This window comes from Nematolebias whitei, chromosome 21 (assembly GCF_014905685.2).
Source record: "Nematolebias whitei isolate Nwh7 chromosome 21, NemWhi1, whole genome shotgun sequence".
NCBI classification, from domain to species: Eukaryota; Metazoa; Chordata; class Actinopteri; order Cyprinodontiformes; family Rivulidae; genus Nematolebias; species Nematolebias whitei.
The window spans coordinates 32,040,670-32,060,990 of NC_056518.1; the positions used below are offsets into that span (position 1 = coordinate 32,040,670).

The 20,321-nt window shown below is 44.5% G+C and overlaps 1 protein-coding gene across 1 annotated transcript; it reads right to left on the bottom strand.

The window, feature by feature from the left end:
- Positions 1-5,482: 5,482 nt before the first annotated feature.
- Positions 5,483-16,603, bottom strand: si:ch211-168d23.3 (BRD4-interacting chromatin-remodeling complex-associated protein). Its single transcript, XM_037694608.1, has 12 exons — positions 16,563-16,603; positions 15,551-15,593; positions 15,292-15,357; positions 13,631-15,133; positions 13,288-13,521; positions 10,255-10,816; positions 10,012-10,142; positions 9,789-9,850; positions 8,866-9,014; positions 8,565-8,659; positions 7,368-7,470; positions 5,483-6,412 (listed from the first exon to the last, which is right to left on the bottom strand). The coding sequence occupies exons 1-12, from the start codon at positions 16,601-16,603 to the stop codon at positions 5,703-5,705; spliced, it is 3,699 nt and encodes a 1,232-aa protein (XP_037550536.1). The 3' UTR covers positions 5,483-5,702.
- Between the last annotated feature and the right edge of the window lie 3,718 nt (positions 16,604-20,321).

Consider the following 20,321-nt stretch of genomic DNA (forward strand, 5'->3'; position numbering starts at 1 on the left):
GCCCACAGCTGCAGAAAACGGACGGTTTCCTTTTTCCTCGTCTTCAACCTGACAGTTTCTCACCTGTATGTGTTGATGGGGGGGGGGGGGGGGACACTGTCCCAGATGGACAGGGGACATTTCACCTGGGTTCTGTCTGTGGGGGGACAAACACTAACGTGGACATGCCGTGGTCTGTGTGAGAATGTGAACATTTTTTTAAAAATCGTTAATCTAATTATTTATAATGAAAAGTTTAGATTATGAATGAGAAACTGATGTTTTAAGAAGAAGCTGCAACCTGCTCACCTGTGCAGGTGAGCTGCTCATCGTCTCCGTCAGTCTGAGAAGTTTGTGACTCTGGAAGCCGAGCAGCACTTGATGGGCTCTCCGTCTGTTTTAGGTCAAACGATAAAGGACGAGTTTGTTGTTGAGGCGTTCCGGTTCTTTTCTTTGGGTAGTTTCACAGCAGGGGCAGAGCTGGCGTCCGCTCGTTGTAAATTCCTGATATTTTGCGTCTCCAGCAGGTGGGGGCATTTCATGGCTCGTGTTTTAACGTGCCTCTTCCTCCCCACGCCTGATGGAGACTCCTCACTTCTCCTCAGTGTCAGCCAGACGTCGCTCCACCATTCGAACCGTTCCGTCAGAAATGGATGCCAGCTTCTCCCAGTGGAATCAAAACTAAACCCTCATGAAATTTATGATACTTTAAATAAATAAATCGGCTGCTTTAAGCAGAAGATTTTCCTAAAACTGTGAATAAAACGTTTGTATGAATCTTCTGCGACTTGTTTATGAATATAAATGTACTTCGGTCAAGGGTGAGGTTCTGCTTCAAGTCCAGATGACCGGACTGATTTTTCTACCTGGATTACTGAGCATGAACTTTGATGTCTCAACTGGAGGAGTTCAAGTTGAGGGTTTTGTTCACGAGTGAGGGAAGAATGGAGCGTGAGATTGACAGACGGATTGGTGAAGTGTCTGCAGTACTGGGGACTCTGTGCTGGTCCGTTGTGGTGAAGAGGGAGCTGAGCTGAAGGAGAAGCTCCGTTTACCAGTTGGTCTACGTTCCTACTCTCACCTATGGTCACAAATTTTTGGTAGTGACCGAAGGAACGAGATCATGGATGCAGCCAGTAGAAATGAGTTTCCTCTGCAGGGTAGCTGGGACTCTCCCTTAGAGATGGGATGAGAAGTTCAATTATCAGGAGAGACTGAGTAGAACCTGGAGGTCTGTTAAGGATGCTCCCTAGGAAGGGCGCCTCCCTAGGGAGGTGCTTCGGGTATGTCCGACTGGGAAGAGACCCCAGCGAAGACCCAGGACACGGAGAGACTGTCTCTTAGTTGGCCTGAGAACTCCTTGGGAGTCCTCCCAGAAGAATTTGAAGAGGTGGCTGTGGAAAGAGATGTCTGGACCTCCCTAATGCCCCCAAGACCTGACTTCAGAACAAGATGATGGATGGATGATGAGTCAATGGATGGATGGAGGATGAATGGATGAAGAATCAATGGATGGAGGATGGATGGATGAAGAATCAATGGATGGATGAAGAATCAATGGGTGGATGACGAATCAATGGATGGATGGAGGATGAATCAATGGATGGATGGATGGAGGATGAATCTATGGATGGGTGGATCTACATAAAACAACAGAAGCAAAGTTTCTTCTTACAAAATCACAATTTTTAATAAATAGTCTGTAAAAATGAGTACAAAAGAGGTTTGAACATTTCATATATGAATCATTCATGATCGTTTCAGGTCAAAGGACGTTTTTTTGTTAGTTTTTTGTCATTAATGACATTTTTTACAATCTAGTTGTTTTTTTTAATTAAGGCCTCTTGATTTTGGCATTGGAACAATCTGTCAGTCAAACGGTCGGTTCCTAAAAGTTCCACGCTGCTCCGGATCTCACAGTTCAGTCAGGAACAATAAAACGTGTACGGATAAATGATTCTTCTAACGCAGGGCTCTTCAACTAAACATCAGTTTCTGCTCAGGGGCCGGACATCCAGCAGTTGGTCATTATGTAAATACACCAAGTATTACAATGATCTTGTACCTTTTTTAATTTGTTTAATTTGCTGCATTGAATCATAAATGCAACTAGAGATATTGCTTTTTTTTTTTTTTTTGCAATAATGCCGTGTGTGTGCTTATTGCTGAAGAACAGCTGAATTTTTGCTGAAAAGAACAAGCCTATATTTGCAGAAGAAAGAAGTAACACTTTTGCTGAATTAAGTTTAAAAAAGCAGAAATGAGCACAAAAATTATGAAATGAACTTGGAAAAAATGCTGAAAAGGCAGAAAGAAGCTTAAACTACCAGGACGTGGAAAAAGTTGAAATGAGCTAAAAAAAAAAAAAAAAAAAAGTGGAATTAGCTGAAAAAGCAAGAAATGGCATAAAACATCTAAATAGCAGCTGAAATAACTGAAACTGGCAGAAATAAGCCGAAGGAGCATAAGCTGAAATTAGCAAGAAGTTAATTAGGCTGAAAGAGCATAAGTTACAAAAACTAATTGATCTGAAAACGGCTAAAATTAGCTGAAAATGCTAAAAAGGTGAAAGGAAACATCCATCAAAGAACACCTTGACTCAGACACGCTCCAAAATAAACCCCTGGCTCTCATGGACCAGTTCTGACTCCTTTTTAAAGGATCAGAAGTCATAAATCAGGGCTATTCAACTGATGGTCCAGGGGCCAAATCAGGCCCACGGATTAACTGTTCGGCCACCAATGGGTTCATGTTAAATAAAACTAGATTTTAAACCACAAAACAAACTTGATGAGAATAACAGCTGGATGTCCAGCTCCTAGGCAGCTAGCTCTCAGTAACTGGGGGCCCCTGAGCTGCTGGCTCTCAGTAACTGGGGGCCCCTGAGCTGCTGGCTCTCAGTAACTGGGGGCCCCTGAGCAGTTTAGCTGAAGAGTCCTGCTCTAAATAAATAAAACCCTCCACAAAATCTGTTGGTTTAGCTGGACTTCTCTGAGAAGTCGAAGGATTCGACATCTTACTGCGTTGGGCGGAAACCCAAAGAGATCCAGTCTGCTTCAGAAGAACCCCCACCGAGACCCAGGTGGTCCAGGAAGTCCAGCTAAAGACCAGGAACACCCTGACCCAGTGGGCTCAGCTGGAGCTCCTGCGTCGAACTTACTGCATATTACAACTCGTTCTGCAACAAAACACAATTTAGACACGAACAGCTGCTTCGAGAAACAAATGTTGGTTTTCTCTCACACTTTAGGACATTTTCAACTCCAAAACACTCGGTTATATTCAGGAGTGTGCTGGCAGTAAGGCATCATAAATGTTTCCAAATATTTAAGGTTTAACTTCTGATAGGGAGTTAGTTTTGTGTCTGAACTACAAACAGAAGAAGTTTGTGTGAAATCTAATTGTGCTCATCGATGAGACGAGTCAACAGCCGGTAAAAACCTGAAGCCGACACATCAAATCGGTTTAACTTCAAAACAAAATATTATTTGAATTCTGGCCACTGAAACTTTGATTTCATATTTTAATCCCAAATTAGATTTAATCTGTAGAATAACACGATGAAGACACAAAATTAACTCCATGTATTCTGACTAGAATGTTGCATTTTGAACATTTTCCCCATTTTTACCTTATGAATGTTGGATATTTTGCAGCGTTTACTAATAAATGTAACCCTACGGAGACGTTTAGCTCATATTTAACGACGTCGTGGTCAGAAACAACACGTCTCTTAAAAATCACACCACAAACTGAATTCACATTTTCATAAAGACGGCTCAGATTGTCACATTAACGTAAAATCAAACTGTGTATTGCTCAGCAACGTTTGTATGAAAATAAATATTTGTCCATTTAAAACAAAGATGTGATGAAGAGCAGATGATTCCAGGTGTTTTTGGTAAAAGGCTGAAGATGCTCCAACTACGGCTGTTCTAGTTTTGGTTGTTTTTTTGTTTTTCTACTTGAAACATCATTTTATGGTAACTGATGCCAACAAGCCACCTTCAAGCCCTTGAGTCACATTTGAAACATTTTTTTTAACCACAAGGACAGGAAGTCAGCAATCCGAGCAGCTCCCTCCTCCTGCATCACCGCTGACCCCACCCGGCCTAACTTCTTATTGCTTTAGCATGGTAACACGTGGACCAGGAGCTCCGCTGATCCACAGGTCGACTCCACAGGGCGGGTCGACACAAACAGAACTGCCCACCTTCTTATTTTACGTGGCGAAACTACGTGACATTTGCTGGTGTATTCAGGACGAGACGGCTCACAGATTCTTTGGAGTTTCATTCATGAAGGCGAGACGATGGAGCAAACAGGAATGGTTTAGTGTTCTGTCTCACCTCTCACACTCTACAGCAGGGGTGCCCAGACATTTTCAGCCTGCAAGCTCCTTTTAAAATGACCAGGTCAAAGTGATCTACCTGCTATAAGTCCCCATTTATACGAGAACAACCTCTGGAAACTTTAGTGGGGTTTTTTTCCAATGTTTATTGGTAATAAATTAAAAAATGAGCGGGTTTACACGAAAACGCTGTAGTTTCCGTGCCAGTTGGGTTGCCAGATAAGAATTGATGAACTATATTGTGGCTTTAAAATTATAGTATTTTGACCGAAACTGTCATGTGAGCTGAGTAAATATATTTTAAGGTGAGGTGTGTGTTTGTTGAACATGTGCACAGAAAAGGAGGGGGTAAATAAGACATTTGAAATTTATCTGGCAACCCTGATGCCGGGCTCAGCGGCATTCATCGCGCATGCAGTGTCTACATGACAGTTATTCCAAACTGGTGAATACACTAATGTCTCTATGGAACTGGATTTTATTAGTTTTGCTCCTACATGCTGAAAAAGGGTGAGCAGCACAAAAACACTCTGCTCTCTGCCGTTTATTATAACTGTTGTTATATTTATCATAACTGTTATTTATTGTAACTATTGTTATATTTATTATAATGGTTATTTATTATAACTGTTATTTATTATAACTGTTATTTATTATAACTGTTGTTATATTTATTATAATGGTTATTTATTATAACTGTTATTTATTATAACTGTTGTTAGTGCAGAAAAACTTTGGACTGCAGCCGCCTGTTGTGACCTGGATTCAGAAACCTTAGGTTTCAGAGAGAACGAGGCTGTTGTCTGTAAATGAACGAACGTTTCACGTCGTGTAAACGGGGCCGCAGATTGGCTGCCCTGTCTGTCAATCAAGAGATAAATTTCATAGATGGATGATCGGCTGACGTCTATTTTTTAATGTCATGCGATCTACCCATAATACCTTTGAGATCAACCGGTAGATCGCGATCGACATATTGGGCACCCCTGCAACACACACACACGTCTCATTCATTTCTCAATGCAGAACAGAATTGGCACAAGTTTTCTAAATAAATACCCTGGAAGATTGGCACTATGCAAAACAAAAAAAAAAAGTTCACACTTTCAAAAGAAATCTTATTAAAACTATTGAATAATCTGACTCTAGTCCGTGTTTATAACTTATAAACTGTCTGCTGATGGAAGCTACAGCAGCGTCATCTGAACCGCTGGATCGATGTAGCTTCTCTTCAGATGGATTTTGTTTCCTGCAAACGTTCGTCGGGAATGAAGCATCGAACATCTGGTGCTTTATCTGGTAGGAATCTCTTCATAGCGCCTTTCTTCAGTCAGTTCAGGCAACATCTGAACACTTGGTTCTACCTTTTACCTCACAGGTGTCCCTCCAGGATGCTGGTGACAGCCTGGTCCAGTGCAGGGCCCGATGAGGTCCTGGTGGGAGCTGCAGAGGTGCCCTGCAGGCGCTGCAGCTCCAGGATACTGTCGATGGCGCTCTGCAGGTGTTCGCTGAGCGTGTGCTCGTTTTGACGCAGCGGCGTTGCAGGGCTGAACTGCTCTGACCGAGGAGACACTTCGAGCCTGTAGCATTTTAATTTGGGGGCACTGACGTCTCTGGGAGGTGGGTCCAAGCAGACGTCCTCGAGCACAGGGAGAGGACTGGAGGGGGTTATTTTGGGACTGGGTGTCTTCTGTTGGACCTGTTCAATAATGTTCTCGGTAAGGGCTCCGTTGGACATCTCATCATGCTGAGGATGCTGGGAAGCTCCGTTTGTTGCCTGAGGAGGGCATTTGTTCAAGCCCCCACCACCGTTAGTCAGCTGGCCGGCGTGGTCCCTCTTCAGGCCGGGGTCGCAGGCGGAGTTGTGGATCACTTTACGAGAGCCAGACTCCTGCTTGATGGTGAGTCTGAGAGCGCCACGAGAGCTGGAGTGGTACGTCTTCAGTCCTGGGGGCCGCTCCGACAACTGGCTCCAAGCTGGTGGAGAGGAGGGGTTGGCAGGGGAGTCCAGAGGGGCGGGGCCAGAGGAGAAGGCCTCATGAGGGGACGACGCTGACGTTGCCAAGGCTGTTAGAAAAGTTTCTGAGAGAAAGAGAATTGACAGCTACATTTATCACTTTGCTTCTAATTCTATAAAGGATAAACGACAGTTCTGTTACTTCAACCAGAGTTTTAAAAATAAACATTCCTGCATCGTAGAAACCGTGTTTGGGGTTTTGAAAATGTCTTTAAATTGATTTGTGGCATTGATCTCAGTCTGAAAGCTTTGGACAGCCAGTAAGGGCCACGAGAGCCAGCCTGCAGCCCCTGCACGCCGTCCAAAGCACAAAAACAACATCTGGATTCTGTTATATCCTTTAATACAATCATCTCATGACAGTATGAACATGAAATAATTCAGTTTTAATCTGTGAGCTGGATTTAAGCACACCACCTGCAGAGGATGAAACAAGAACTGCATATTTAACTGGTTCATTACTGGAATATTTGCTTGAAATGTAAACTGAGAGCAGACGAGATGTAAGCTTGTAAGGCAGCGTTACGTTCTTCAGTCCGAGTCTTTAGCTCTTTGTAGAAGTGCAGGAGTCTGTCATGCTGCCTTGTCCTGGACTCTGAACCAGTTTGGCTGTCGTGCTTTGGATGTTTGGGTCGAGTTGTTGTGTAGCAGCAGTGCTTACAAACGTGAGATACTGCAGGCGATAAATGCCTTTTTATTGAGATATAATTGGAATTTTTATCTTTTTATTATTCCCTCAAGTGTTGCAGAGTTTAACCGCAGCCAGGTGTGACATCTACAAGCTTTCAGGAGTCTCCTTCCACGTTTTAACCTCCTAATAAACATAAAACTCTTTTTTGTATTTGTTATTAACCTCTTTTTTTCCATTGAGGAGTCTTAGAGTGCACCTGCTCCACATTTACACATATTAATTACATGTTCACACCTGGGAGCTGCTTTGGAGCTGCTCTGGAGCACTCATTGTATTTCTGTGGATGTAAATGATCTCAGATCGAGCTAACTTAGTGATGGCACACTGACCTGGGTCTCTGCGAGCTCGCCGTCTGTCCTCAGTTAAAGCAAACCTCTCAGCTTGCAGAAAGAGACGCTCCAACATCACCATCTCTGCTGATGGACTCTCCTGCTGTGGAAACCAGAGTTCCAGAGTTTCAAACAACGTCTTCTCATGATGAGACCGGTAGTTGTTTTAGTCAAATCGTTAAAATAATGTTGTGCAAGTTGTCACACTAATAGCACGTCGTATTAATGACTCTCAACTACTACCACACTGTTTTAGCTCAATGTTTGTAAATTTGACTGAGTTATGGCGTTTTTGTGTGGCCACCTTGAACTTGGTTCAGCTGTTCAGTAGCAGTTGAACCTCTGATGGTTACTGCCTGAGGCCACACACACACACACACACACACAGACACACACACACACACACACACACAGGGCCTGTTTACACAAGAACGACCTCTGGAGACCTTTGTATTTTTCAGTGCTTATTGTGGTAAATATACAAAAAAGAACCCGTTCACATGGAAATGATGTAATTCCCATGCCAGGCAGTGTTGCCAGATAAGAAATGTGCAGAGTGTTTTTGTGCTCCTCACCCTTTTTCAGCATATAAGAGCAAACCAACAACATCCTAGATCTGAAGAAATGTTCCTGTGTTCACCAGTTTGGATATAACTGTGATTATGCAGATGCTGCAGTCACAATGCATGCAGCTGAGCACGACATCAGGGTTGCCAGATAAACACAAATACATTTTGTTACCCCCTCCTTTTCTGTGAGCACATTCACCAAACACAACACACACCTCATCTATCAACACCCTTACTCTGTTCATGTGACAGGTTAGGTCAAAACACAATCATTTTTAAAGCGACAGTACAATAGTTCATTTCTTATCTGGCAACCCTGCCTGGCATGCAAACGACAGCAGATCCATGTAAACCTGCACAGTTTTTGTTTACTTGCCTCAATGAACATAAAAATATAACCCCACTGATGTTTCCAGAGGTTGTTCTCGTGTAAACAGACAGAAGGTTTTAACCTGAAACAGTCCTTCACAGGTAAACAGCCGTCAGGTGCTTCACGGGACATCAGCTCTGAGTTTCTGTTCTTCCAGCAGTGCAGCATGATCCAGTTCTCATGCCACTCAGGGTTCCCAGTTTGATTCAGTTAATAAAAGATAATGTTAGGTAGGTGGAGCTGTGTGCAGTGTCTCACCTGGGTTTCTTTCACCAGCAGCTGTCTGTACTTGTTGACCATGTCCTTGGTGCGTTTTAGAAGGAATCCAGACATGGTGTAAAACTCCTGGTCCACTGTGGAAACGCAAACGACACTCTCAGATTAACTGCAGACAGACTGCTGGACAGATGGAGTAAGATCGTACTGAAACTTTGTTCAACGTGTCATTTAGCAGTAAATCTTCTGCATCACAAACTACAGAACAGGAAGTTCAGTAAAACCTGAAAACAAGAACTGAAGCAATATTTTATATTTTTATTATCAACCAAATTTGTCTGACCTAAATTAAAGTCCTCGTGAGTGGGCAGATGACCGGCACAGGTGTGGTATGGAAGCAGACGTCGAAAAGCATCTTTCACAGACGTGAATGCTGGGATGGTGAGCGGGTTCTGCACAGCTCTGTGGTCCAAACAAAGGTGCTGTTGGAATCTACAAACAAAACAGGGAAAACTCAGAGTCAGTGTGCTGTTTCATATTTATCCCGCATCGCCAAGGGATTTGAAAAGTGAGTGTTTGTGGTTTTGGAAATGTTTTTCTGGACTGAAATTGAAAGTAAACCTAAATGTTTTTGGTTCAAGATATTCAAGTGGGTAGAAGTTACACTGACCTACTCAGCCACAGGGGCAACTGTGGCTGAGTAGATTGGCTGGTTGGTTCGATGGCTGGATGGTCAGGATGGTTGGACGTATGGACTGAGTGGTACGTCAGGATGGTTGGAAGTATGGACTGAGCTGTACGTCAGGATGGTTGGACGTATTGGACTGAGCGGTACGTCAGGATGGTTGGACGTATGGACTGAGCTGTACGTCAGGATGGTTGGACGTATGGACTGAGCTGTACGTCAGGATGGTTGGATTATTGGACTGAGCTGTACGTCAGGATGGTTGGACGTATTGGACTGAGCTGTACGTCAGGATGGTTGAACGTAGTGGACTGAGCTGTACGTCAGGATGGTTGGACGTATTGGACTGAGCGGTACGTCAGGATGGTTGGACGTATTGGACTGAGCGGTACGTCAGGATGGTTGGACGTATGGACTGAGAAGTACATCAGGATGGTTGGACGTATTGGACTGAGCGGTACGTCAGGATGGTTGGACGTATGGACTGAGAAGTACATCAGGATGGTTGGACATATGGACTGAGAAGTACGTCAGGATGGCTGGACATATGGACTGAGAGGTATGTCAGGACGTTATCCCACCTGTTCCTACGTGCTGCTGGGGTGAGTCTCTCCTCTCTCAGCAGCTCCATAGGTCCTGCCAGCTGACAAACAAAAATTTGTTCACTCATTGCATTTAAAAGAATAATTTCTTATTTTGTTGCATTTATTATTTTTCTTCAAACCCTCACATTAATAAATAAAACACTTAATTAATTCTCACATTGAAATTAAAGAGTCATACAGCTGAACCACTTTGCTTCACCTTGTTTCCAGTCTGCTTGTTGGTCTGACTGTGGGGAGTCTTCAGGGGAGCCGGGGGCTCTGCAGGATGGGGGGGTGGGTGCACACTGACAGTAAACGCTTTACTCTCCACGGCCAAGGCAGCTGTGAGCTCTGAGAAACAACACAGGGACTCGAATCACACGTGAGGTGGCAGAATTAGAAATAAGAAGTATAACATTAGCAGCGATGTCCGCCCAACCACCGTTACGTTCCATTAACTCACTGTTTTGTGGGGGCTGTTGGACAGCCAAGGTGTCTCCAGGTTTGGAGAGTGAAGCAGGAGCAGCTGTGAGGACAGTCTGCTGCTGAGGCACGGAGATGCTGAGACAGTGGGGGGGCGGACTGCTGTGGACTGAACTCTGACTTAACGGCTCATGATGGGAAACCTGGACCTGGGCTGCAGGCTGAGAAACATTCACCTGGGTCTGTGAGACCTGGAGCTGATGAGGGACCTGGTAGGGAACATGGGCTTCAATGTGGAACTGGGGAGCTGAGGTTTGGGAGACTGAACTCTCAGATCCAGGTGGGGAGGGGAAAGTTGATGACGCAGGTCTTGTGGAGTCCTGGATCTGAGCGGGGGAACAGATGATCTGAGTATTTTCAGAGTCTGAGTGAAGAGAAACTTCATCAGGCTGGTGTGACATCATCGCATGGTCCTCCTGATCAGAGGCTGCTCCTGTCTGGGGTTGGGTCTTTGTGCGGTCAGTCATGGCAGGAGACAGCATCTCCATCGGCACCGCTGGCAGCGCTCCGACCAGTAACTCAGACGGGACAGGAGAAGTTCTCTGTAGCCACAGAAACATCAAACAGCTCAATAAATCTGACTGAACGTTCAACTCCTGACAATAAACTCCAAACTAAAACTAGAGAAACTGCACTTCCTGCAAAAATGCATGTGAATGCTGATTGCTGAAGAACTTACTGAGAAACAGCTGAAATTAGCAAAAAAAACACGCTGAAATGTAGAACTAGCCTAAAGTAGCAGAAAAAAGCAGAAATAACACATATTTGCTGAATTAGGGTTAAATATTAAGAAATGAGCACAAAAAAATAGCTAAAAAGGCTGAAATCAGCAAAAATAGCTGAAAAGGCAGAAAGAAGCTTAAACTACAAGAAGGAAGTGGAAAGAGCTTAAATGAGTTTTAAAAAAGGAATAATTAGCTGAAAAGGCAAAAATTAGCATAAAACAGCTAAATAACAGCTGAAATTGTAGAAACTAGTAGAAAAAAGCTGAAAGGAGCATAAGAAGCTGAAATTAGCATAAAGAAGTTAATTATCGTAAAAGCAGAAGAAATTACCACGATAAATGTGAATTTATCTGAAAACAGATTAAATTAGCTAAAATGCTACAAAGTTAGCTGACAGGGTAAAACAAGCTTAAATTAGCATAAAAAGGCAGAAAGGACATGTTTGCCCAATTAAGCTGAAAGAAGCAGAAATGAGCACAAAAATTTGAAATTATCTGACAAATAGCTGAAATTAGCAAAAAAAAACTGTTGAAAAGTAGCTAAACAGGTAGAAAGAAGCTGAAATTACAAGAAGGAAGTGGAGAGAGAATATTTTTGCTGAATTAGGCTGAAAAAAGTTTAAATGAATGCAAAAAATGTGGAATTAGCTGAAAAAGTTCAAATTAGCATAAAACAGCTAAACAGTAGCTGAAATTGTTGAAAAAGCCAAAACTTGCATAATTAAGCTAAAAGAAGCATAACAAGCTGAAATTAGCAGAAAGAAGTTAGAAGAAGCACAAAAATTTGTATTTTTAGTTAGCAGAAAGAATCTGAAAGGAGCACAAAACAGCTGAAAAAACCCCAGCTGAAATTAGCTGAAAAAAAGTTTAAACTTGTTCAAGGAAGCTGAAAGAAACCGAAGCAGAACAAAATGTGAAAGGAGCAGTTAAAGGTTGTAAACAGATCTAAATATGTGAAGGATGTCTAATGAGCTCAATTCATTTTCTATGAGAAAAAAAAAATGACAGAAAAAGCTAAATATTTAAAAAAGCTAAAGTCGCACCAAAAGTCCTAGCAGGATTGTCCTGAAAGAGCTGAACGTTTTGATTCATGATTTGTTGAAATAGATTGAAAACTGTGGGACGAGATTCGTGCTGACAAACGAATGAAAGAAAAAAGAATCACAATAGAGTGATCACAAACATTCACACAACTAAAACTGGACTTTGGTCCTGATTTTAACTTTCACTGCACTGAGGCTTTGAGGCTCCATGTTTTAAGTTGGTGTCTTTAGTTTTTAATCATAGCTAAAGCCAGAACCTCACTGGTCTGACGGCCAGTTGGAGAACTGCTCCATAGTCTCCAGATTGTCTTGAACATCAACATCAGTAAAGATGGACAAACCATCTTGGCTTCTTCCTATTCTTTTGAATTATAGTCAAAGTGTATGTTTTATTTGTTTGTTTGTTTGTTTTTTAGGTGCTGCCATGTTGCATTTTCACAAGGGTGTGGGTCTGTACCCTCAGGACAAAAGTCCTGCCGTCACAGCCTCCTGACTCACTGACAGGCTGTCAATCAAAATGTAATGTGACTCTTTTCTTTAAGCCTCAAATTACTTTCCATTTATACATCCAGTGTCTTTACACACTTCTTACTTTCCAGGTTGCAAGGGTCATTGTGCAACAGGAAGGGGACACCCTATCAGGTCTCCAGTCCATCACAGGGACACATAGAGACAAATGAGACAAACAACCATTCACTCTCACTCACACAGGGACAATTTAGAGTTACCAATCTGCCTAACATGCATGTTTTTGGTCTGTGGGAAGAAACCGGAATACCTGGAGAAAACCCACAGGAAGAACATGTTAACTCCACGCAGAAAGGCTTCAGGTGGGAGATGATCTTGCAACCTTCAGTGAGGTGACAGCGCCAGTCAATGTGCCCCACTCAGCCTGTTGTGTATGCTGATGCTGAGTTCAGTAGGACTGTATTGAAAAACACCTTATTCTCAATTTCCTGCTCTTTTTTTTTTTTCATTCAACCTTTATTTATACAGGTTAGTCCCATTGAGCCTCAGGGACTCATTTACAAGAAAGACCTGATTTTGAGCCTCCAACATTTGCAGCCCAGTGAGACACCATCTTCTTCTGTCTAAGACCATCTCTGAATGTCAGCGTTCAAAGCCTGAAGCCACAGTGTGACATTATGAAAGAGATAAAAGTGCATCTTGTTATTAGTAAGATGTCACAGACCATGACTCTCTTGGACCACCACTAAACAGAAACAGTAGCTGCAGGAGCACTGACCTGTTGCAGACGTTGCATAAAGTCCTGGTTCTGACTCATGGACTGGTTGACCTCTTCCAGAACTTGGTTCATTTCTGCTGGGGGCATCATAACTTCGGACGCCTCCATGGCTGAACTGGGCACAACAGGTGGCTCAGGTGGGGGCTGTAAAACTGTGACTGCAGGAGGAGGTGAGGACGGGAGTCCTGCAGATGTGGGCTGTACGGACACATGATGGACAATGTGTCCAAAGGGCTGGAAGGGGACAAAAAAACACTTACATAAAAGTTGTGTTTTCATGTTTTGTTTGTGCTGTAAGTGATGCTTCTCCTCAGTGGGTGGATGCAGAGCGGTGCGAGCTCACCTGCTGGGGCTGGTGGAACGGTTCCTCAGAGCTGCTTCTGTTATCTGGTGCAAGCCTCTCAGGCAGCAGGACCACAGAAGCCCGCTGAAGGTTCAGCTGACCCTCTGCCTGTGGAGCAGGGGGGGCCTGGGCAGTGAACGGCAGTCCCTGAACAACCGAAGGGCCGTTAACGATAGAGATGGAAGCAAGATCTTGGGGAAGCACACCTGAACTGTTGATCAAGGTAATGCGGTTCCCGAGAGCAGGACTGTGGACCAGTGTAGCTTGTGGTCCCTGCCCTCCTGGAGTGTAAGTTCCAGCCAGCTGTGCTGGCATCTGGAAGACAGTGGTGGGGGCTGACTGGAGCTGTAATGGTCCTGAAAGCACAGTGGCCTGGCGGAGAGCTAGCTGCCCTGCGGGAGTGGTGAAGACTGGGCTGAAGTTCAGCTGTCTCTGGGGTACTGTCAGGATCTGGGAGCTGTCTACAAACTGGCCAGTGGAGCTATGAACTGGGGGGCCTTGGTGACTCGGGGTGAGCAAAGGTGGAGCTGCTCTGACAGACTGGGAAATTGTGACAGGAGACTGGCCTGGAAAAAGAAACTGGTTCTGACTTTGGAAGATTCCCTGAGGCTGGAGCACGAAGGAGCTGCCTTGGTTGACCAGCTGCAGGCTAACTGCTTTAGAGAGCTGCTGAGTTGGCTGTGGGACTGCAGATTTTTGGCCGGGGGCTTGAGACAGTAAAATATTTGATGAGGCAGTCCCAGGGACAAACGTAAGGCCAGGGGTGGGTTTCTGCCCTGAAGGCTTGGGGCTGATTTGGACCAGCCGGGGTTGAATGCTAATGGGCAGTTTGGGCTGGATAGGAAGAGGAGAACGCTGTAAGACCAGACCTGGTGCTGGTACCACTGCGGCTCTCAGTGTAGGGTTAACGAGGGGCTGACCTGTGACACCGGACACAGCTTTGTGTAGAATCATACTGGAGCCTTGAGCAGGACTTAAAGAGAATGAAGTGTCTGAAGATGAAGCAGGGAACACATTTCCAGGGAGTAATCCCATCAGCTGAGCAGGTTTTAGAGATGGGCAGCCCGGTCCAACGGCCAGCAGGGAGGGCTGGGGAGGCTCCACTGCTGCTTGGGTGTCTCTGGGCACTGCTGAAGGAACGGGCTGCATCACAGACTTGGGGATGGCAGGCACAGTGTGTGACGAGAGGAGAGGGGCTGGTGAGTACAGGGACAAACTGTCCCCTGTTTGTGCCAGACCTGCTTCAAGAGCCATGGTCTGCTCCGTGATCTCAGCCTCCTGCAGGCTCTGCTGGAGGATGTCACATGCCACCTCCACCTCCACCTCCTCATCCACTTCCCCTTTGTTTGCCTCGCATCCAGTCTCCGCAAGCGGCCCATCCTGCGGGTCCTCTCCACCTTCTGGAAAGGACAGAAGGGCCTCCTCCAGAAAGGACAGGTCCACGCTCCCCGGTGGAGGCGTGTCCGGGGAATCCCTGTCGTCTCCCAGTAAAGAAACAGGACTCTGGGAGACAAAAACAGACAGCGGAGGAGACACAAGGAAAATGGCACAGGGGACTGTGTGATTAATCAGAGTTAACAAGATGCTGCTTCAGAAAAAAAGTGATAAAAACAACATTCTCCTGTGGGTAAATGCTGCTGGCTGTGCTTCCAGACACTCACCGAGGCTGCTGTGAAAAGTGACGGCTCCCCAGAGGAGCAGTTAATGAGCAGATCTTCTGCGTGCAGCTGGTGGGATAAAAAAATCAGGCTTTTTGGGGTTGGGCTTGTTTGATTGTGGTGAAAAGTGCAGACAGTATGACTTTATTTCTCACTGTCAGAACACCTACACACATTTCTCACGACTGGGTGCCAGAAAACACTTGCAGCTCAAAATATTATTGATACTTTTAAGTCTGCTTTACTGTAAGGTAGCTGTTACCTCACTGGTCCCATGAAGGAAGTCGTTCAGGGCTTGGGCATCACTGCAAAAGCACAGAATTAAACTGAATGAAACCCTCATGAAAATATACCATACCATACCATTTTATTTATAGAGCACTTAAAACAGCTACAAGGCCAACCAAAGTGCTGTACAGACAGAACAACAAACAACACACGAAGCAATATACAAAATGTGGTAAATCAGAATATAGACATAAAAACAATGCAGATAATAAATATGACGACAAACCAGTGTGGAACATACAGGTTCAAAACACATTCTCTGGTGTTGAAAGCTACTGAATAGTAGTGAGTTTTTAAACGGGATTTGAAAACCGAGAGGGAGGGGGCCTGTCTGACAAGCAGAGGTAACTCGTTCCAAAGTCTTGGTCCTGCTACAGAGAAGGCCCTGTCACCTCTGTGCTTAAGACGAGTTCCTGGAACTGTGAGGAGCAACTGGTCCGCTGACCTCAGGGAACGTGGTGGGACATACGGTTGTAGCAGATCAGAGAGATGGGGGGGCGCGAAACTGTTCAGCGATTTGTAGACATACATGAGTATTTTGAACGGGATTCGAAGGTGAACCGGTAGCCAATGCAGTGAGGCCAAAACTGGTGTAATGTGCTCTCTTTTGCCTGTACTGGTTAAAAATCGGGCTGCTGCATTCTTGACCAGTTGTAGTCGTGCAATGGAGGCCTGACTGATACCAAACAGGAGCGAATTGCAGTAATCAAGCCTAGATGTAATGAATGCATGTATTACTGTCTCCAGGTTATTATTGGACAATATGGGCTTCAGTTTAGACAGCCGCCTCAGTTGGAAGAAACATGATTTAACAATCATGTTAACATGACTGTTAAGTTTCAGGGAAGGGTCCATTATCACGCCCAGATTAGTGACTCTTTGTTTTTCTGACAGGGTTAGAGCGGAAAGAGGGAAAATATAGTTTGATGCACATTTTAGAAGGAGGAGATCATATTAAAGTCCTGTTCATAGAGGCAGAAACTCACCACAAAACATCAAGGAGACAAGTCCCATCTTCATCCTCCATGTCAGCTGAGGAAGAGGAGGTTCATGTTTAAATACTTGCACTAATCTCAATTTCAAGGAAATACAATTTTCTGATTAGGGTTAAAAATATACACTACACACCTTTCTAATTTAGTAGTTTCTCTCTTTATTCTTGTTTCATGTTTAACTCTAAATCCCCGTTTGAGTAAAACTGTACATCGTCTAACTCGACCCTTTCATTTGAATTTGATAAAGAACATACACATGTCCACGTGAGGGCAATTGACAACAAAATGAAGAGACTGATAAAAAGAATGGTAATCAGAGAGTCCAGACCAACGTCCAAAAGATTACAGGTGAACTCCAAGGTCAAAGGTCATCTGATCACACCATCAGTTAATGGAAGATTGAGGAGGACAAAAGACTACAAGAAACCAAAATGCATTTCTAGAAGTCACAAATCTTCTGGGACAATTTCCTCTGGACAGACAAGACAAAACTGAAGCATTTTAGCAACAAGTCCCATCAGCTCTGTGTTCAGAGACAGAAGTGTCCTTCTGAGTCCTGATCTAAATCCTGTGGAATATCTGAGGAAGGAGCTGAAACGTCTCAAGAGGAAACCTGTCAAACCTGACACAGCTGGAGCAGTTTGATCACGAGGAGTACACCAGAATATCTGTGGACAGATGGACCAGAACATCTGAGGACAGGTGGATCAGAACACCTGAGGACAGGTGGATCAGAATACCTGAGGACAGATGGACCAGAACACCTGTGGACAGGTGGACCAGAACACCTGTGGACAGGTGCAAAGGTCTCAGACTCAAGAGGTTGGGCAACAAAAGATGAAGCATACCATCCATTCTGTCAAGGCCAATTTATGTTTTGTTTTGAAATAAAATAAATTGTGTCAAATGTAAAAATAATAATAATAATAATAATAATAATAATGCAATGACCATAAACACATACAGTGTTTTATGATTTTTTTCCCCACAATGGAAAATAGTATCAAATAATCTTCATCAAATTGCATGCTCAATAATCCAGGCAGAAAAATCTAACAAGGTTAAGTCAGGTGTTCTGGACGAATTCTTCTTGTAGAAACATTTTGTCCTTTATCCAAAGAACTTCTTCAGTCTGACGAGCTGCAACAAACTCAGTCTCATAAATATCACCTTCTCATGGATCAACCAGTTTGTTGTTGACATCCAGAACTAGCTGTTCACATGGATGTCAACAACAAACTGGTTGATCCACTAAGATGCTATTTATAAGACTGAGTTTGTTGCAGCTCCTCAGACTGAATAAGTCTTTTGAATAAAAGACAAAAAGTTTCAACAAGAAGAATCCTTCCAGAGGACCTGACTTAACCTTGTTGGATTTTTCTGCCTGGATTATTGAGCATGCATCAGGACACTTCCACAGATCATTGTCTGTAAACACAGTTCATCCACAAATGCTGCTTAAAGCTCTATCAGACAAAGAAGAAGCCATATGTGAACACCATCCAGAACCGCTGCCATCATCTCTGGACCAGAGCTCATTTCAGATGGACTAAGGTGAAGTCCAGAATTGTTCTGAGGTCAGATGGATCCAAATATTAAGTTCTGTTTGGAAACTATGGATGCCACGTCCTCCACGCTAAAAAGGAGGATTTACCATCCCATCAATGCCGAAAATATCTACAGGTTTTAAAACATCTGCTTCCATCCAGACGTCTTTATCAAGAATGCCTTGAATATTTCAGCAAGACAACCACAAATTGCATCATGACAGCAGCGTGGCTTCATGGAAGAAGAGTCCAGATGTTGAACTGACCTGTCTGAAGTCCAGACCTCTCACACACTGAAAACATTTGATTTATCATGAAACTAAAGATCCAGCAGAGAGAACACATGACTGTAGAACAGCTGAAATTCTCCAGACCACAATGGGACAACATTTCCTAACCTCCAACAACAGGTCCCCTCAGGTCCTCCTAAACCTCCAAAAGCTGGTCCTCTGCAGGTTCTAGACGTTTACAGATTAAACCATGTTCCACTGAAATAATTTTTTTTTACAAGATTTGCACATTGTTGCATTCAGTTTCTTCTCTTACATTTTATACATCTCAATCTGTTTTGTAGTTAGGATCGTAAGTTTTTCATGAATTATTTTGGTTTAAAATAATAAAACTAATCTTTATGATTGAGACACCCTAAAATGTGTCATCTGGTTTTAAAACTGCTCAATCATTTTAATTTAACTTAAAGCTGCAGAACATCCAGTTGTTTTATAAAAGCACTGCTGATTACTCCTCAAACAGTTCTGGACCTCAGCTGAAGAGCAACTTGACCCCTCAGTGTGTGTTCAGTCCCACCCAGAACCATGAACGTGTTCATTTCGTCACATATCTTCAAGCAGAACATACTTCAGATGTGAGCGGCTCCATCCAGAGCAGTTCTGCTGAGTTCTGGTGGTGGCCTCATGAGAAGTCGTGGCTGGGCTTCAGGGTCTGGAGGAGGCAGGGTGCCGGGCTGAGGCGGAGCATGGCTGGACCTGGTGCTGGAAGGGGCTGGATGTGAGCGGGGCACAGACACACCACATGCTGTGAGGTCAGGTGAGGTCAGGTGAGGTCACTGGCAGCCCATATCTGATCTGAGGAGACAGGAGATCAACACTTTATCAGAACTGCAGGTCTCAGACTCCTCTGTTGTTGGTCTGAGACCAAACCTGAACCCAGAACAGGATCAGGTCCTACTCAGCTATGGATCTCAGACTGGATCTGGACCCAGAAAAGGATTAGGTTCTGGGTAATACATGCTGGGGAGATGGGAGATCCACTGTACCAAGAATAGCATCATATTTCTGACTATTGATTCTGCTCGGGGCTGACTGGGTCATGGGAACCTGAGGACCTGCAAACACACAGACAGACACAGACAGACAGACAGACAGACAGACAGACAGCTTCCTTTGAGCCCTGGTCAGGACTGAACAGAAACGTTCTTCCAGTTTTCTGGTTCTGTTCGGCTCAGCATCCGGATGATGTTTTGTTTACAGCAACAGAACCGCATCCGGAGCACCCTGATGGAACCGCAGCATCCCGCAGCCGAGTCTCATCCAACGCCACGCAGCTGCAGCTAATGATGATGATGCGTTCATGTTTAAATGTATGGCCCAAACGTCGCGGGTTCCGAGCCGCTGGTGTTTTTTTTTTTTTTTTTTTGGTACCATGTCCCCCCCCCCCCCCCCCCCCCCCCCCCCACACACACGAGTGCAGCTGACGCCTGCTGGAGATCAGACGGCGCTAACAAAAGATGGCTTGTGTTAAAGATGGGTTTGACCCAGCCAGCCCCGAACCCGTCCCCAGTCATTCCAGTGATTCCAGCGTTAAAACAAAGAGCCGAGAGGAGAAAAGCAGCCACCCTCACCCCTTCTGCTCCGGGTATTGTCCTGTCGGGCGGGCCTCTGCGCATCGATTCTCACTCAGTGGTCCTTTCAGATGCTAAAAGGAGGCGCGGGAGGGGGAAGGGAGGAGGGGGCGGTGGGTGTGAGGAACACTCACGGAGTCTGCGATAACAAATACACACGCGCGCGCACACAGGAGAGGGGTGATGATACAGCATCAGCAGCGAGACTGCAGGTGGAGAGTGGCCACCTCCTGCGCGCGACCAGGAATCTGCCTTGGCCTTTGTGCGGAGCTGCTGCAGATGTTTCACTGCATTTAAAGCCTTCTGCAGATGTTTCACTGCATTAAAAGCCTTCTGCAGATG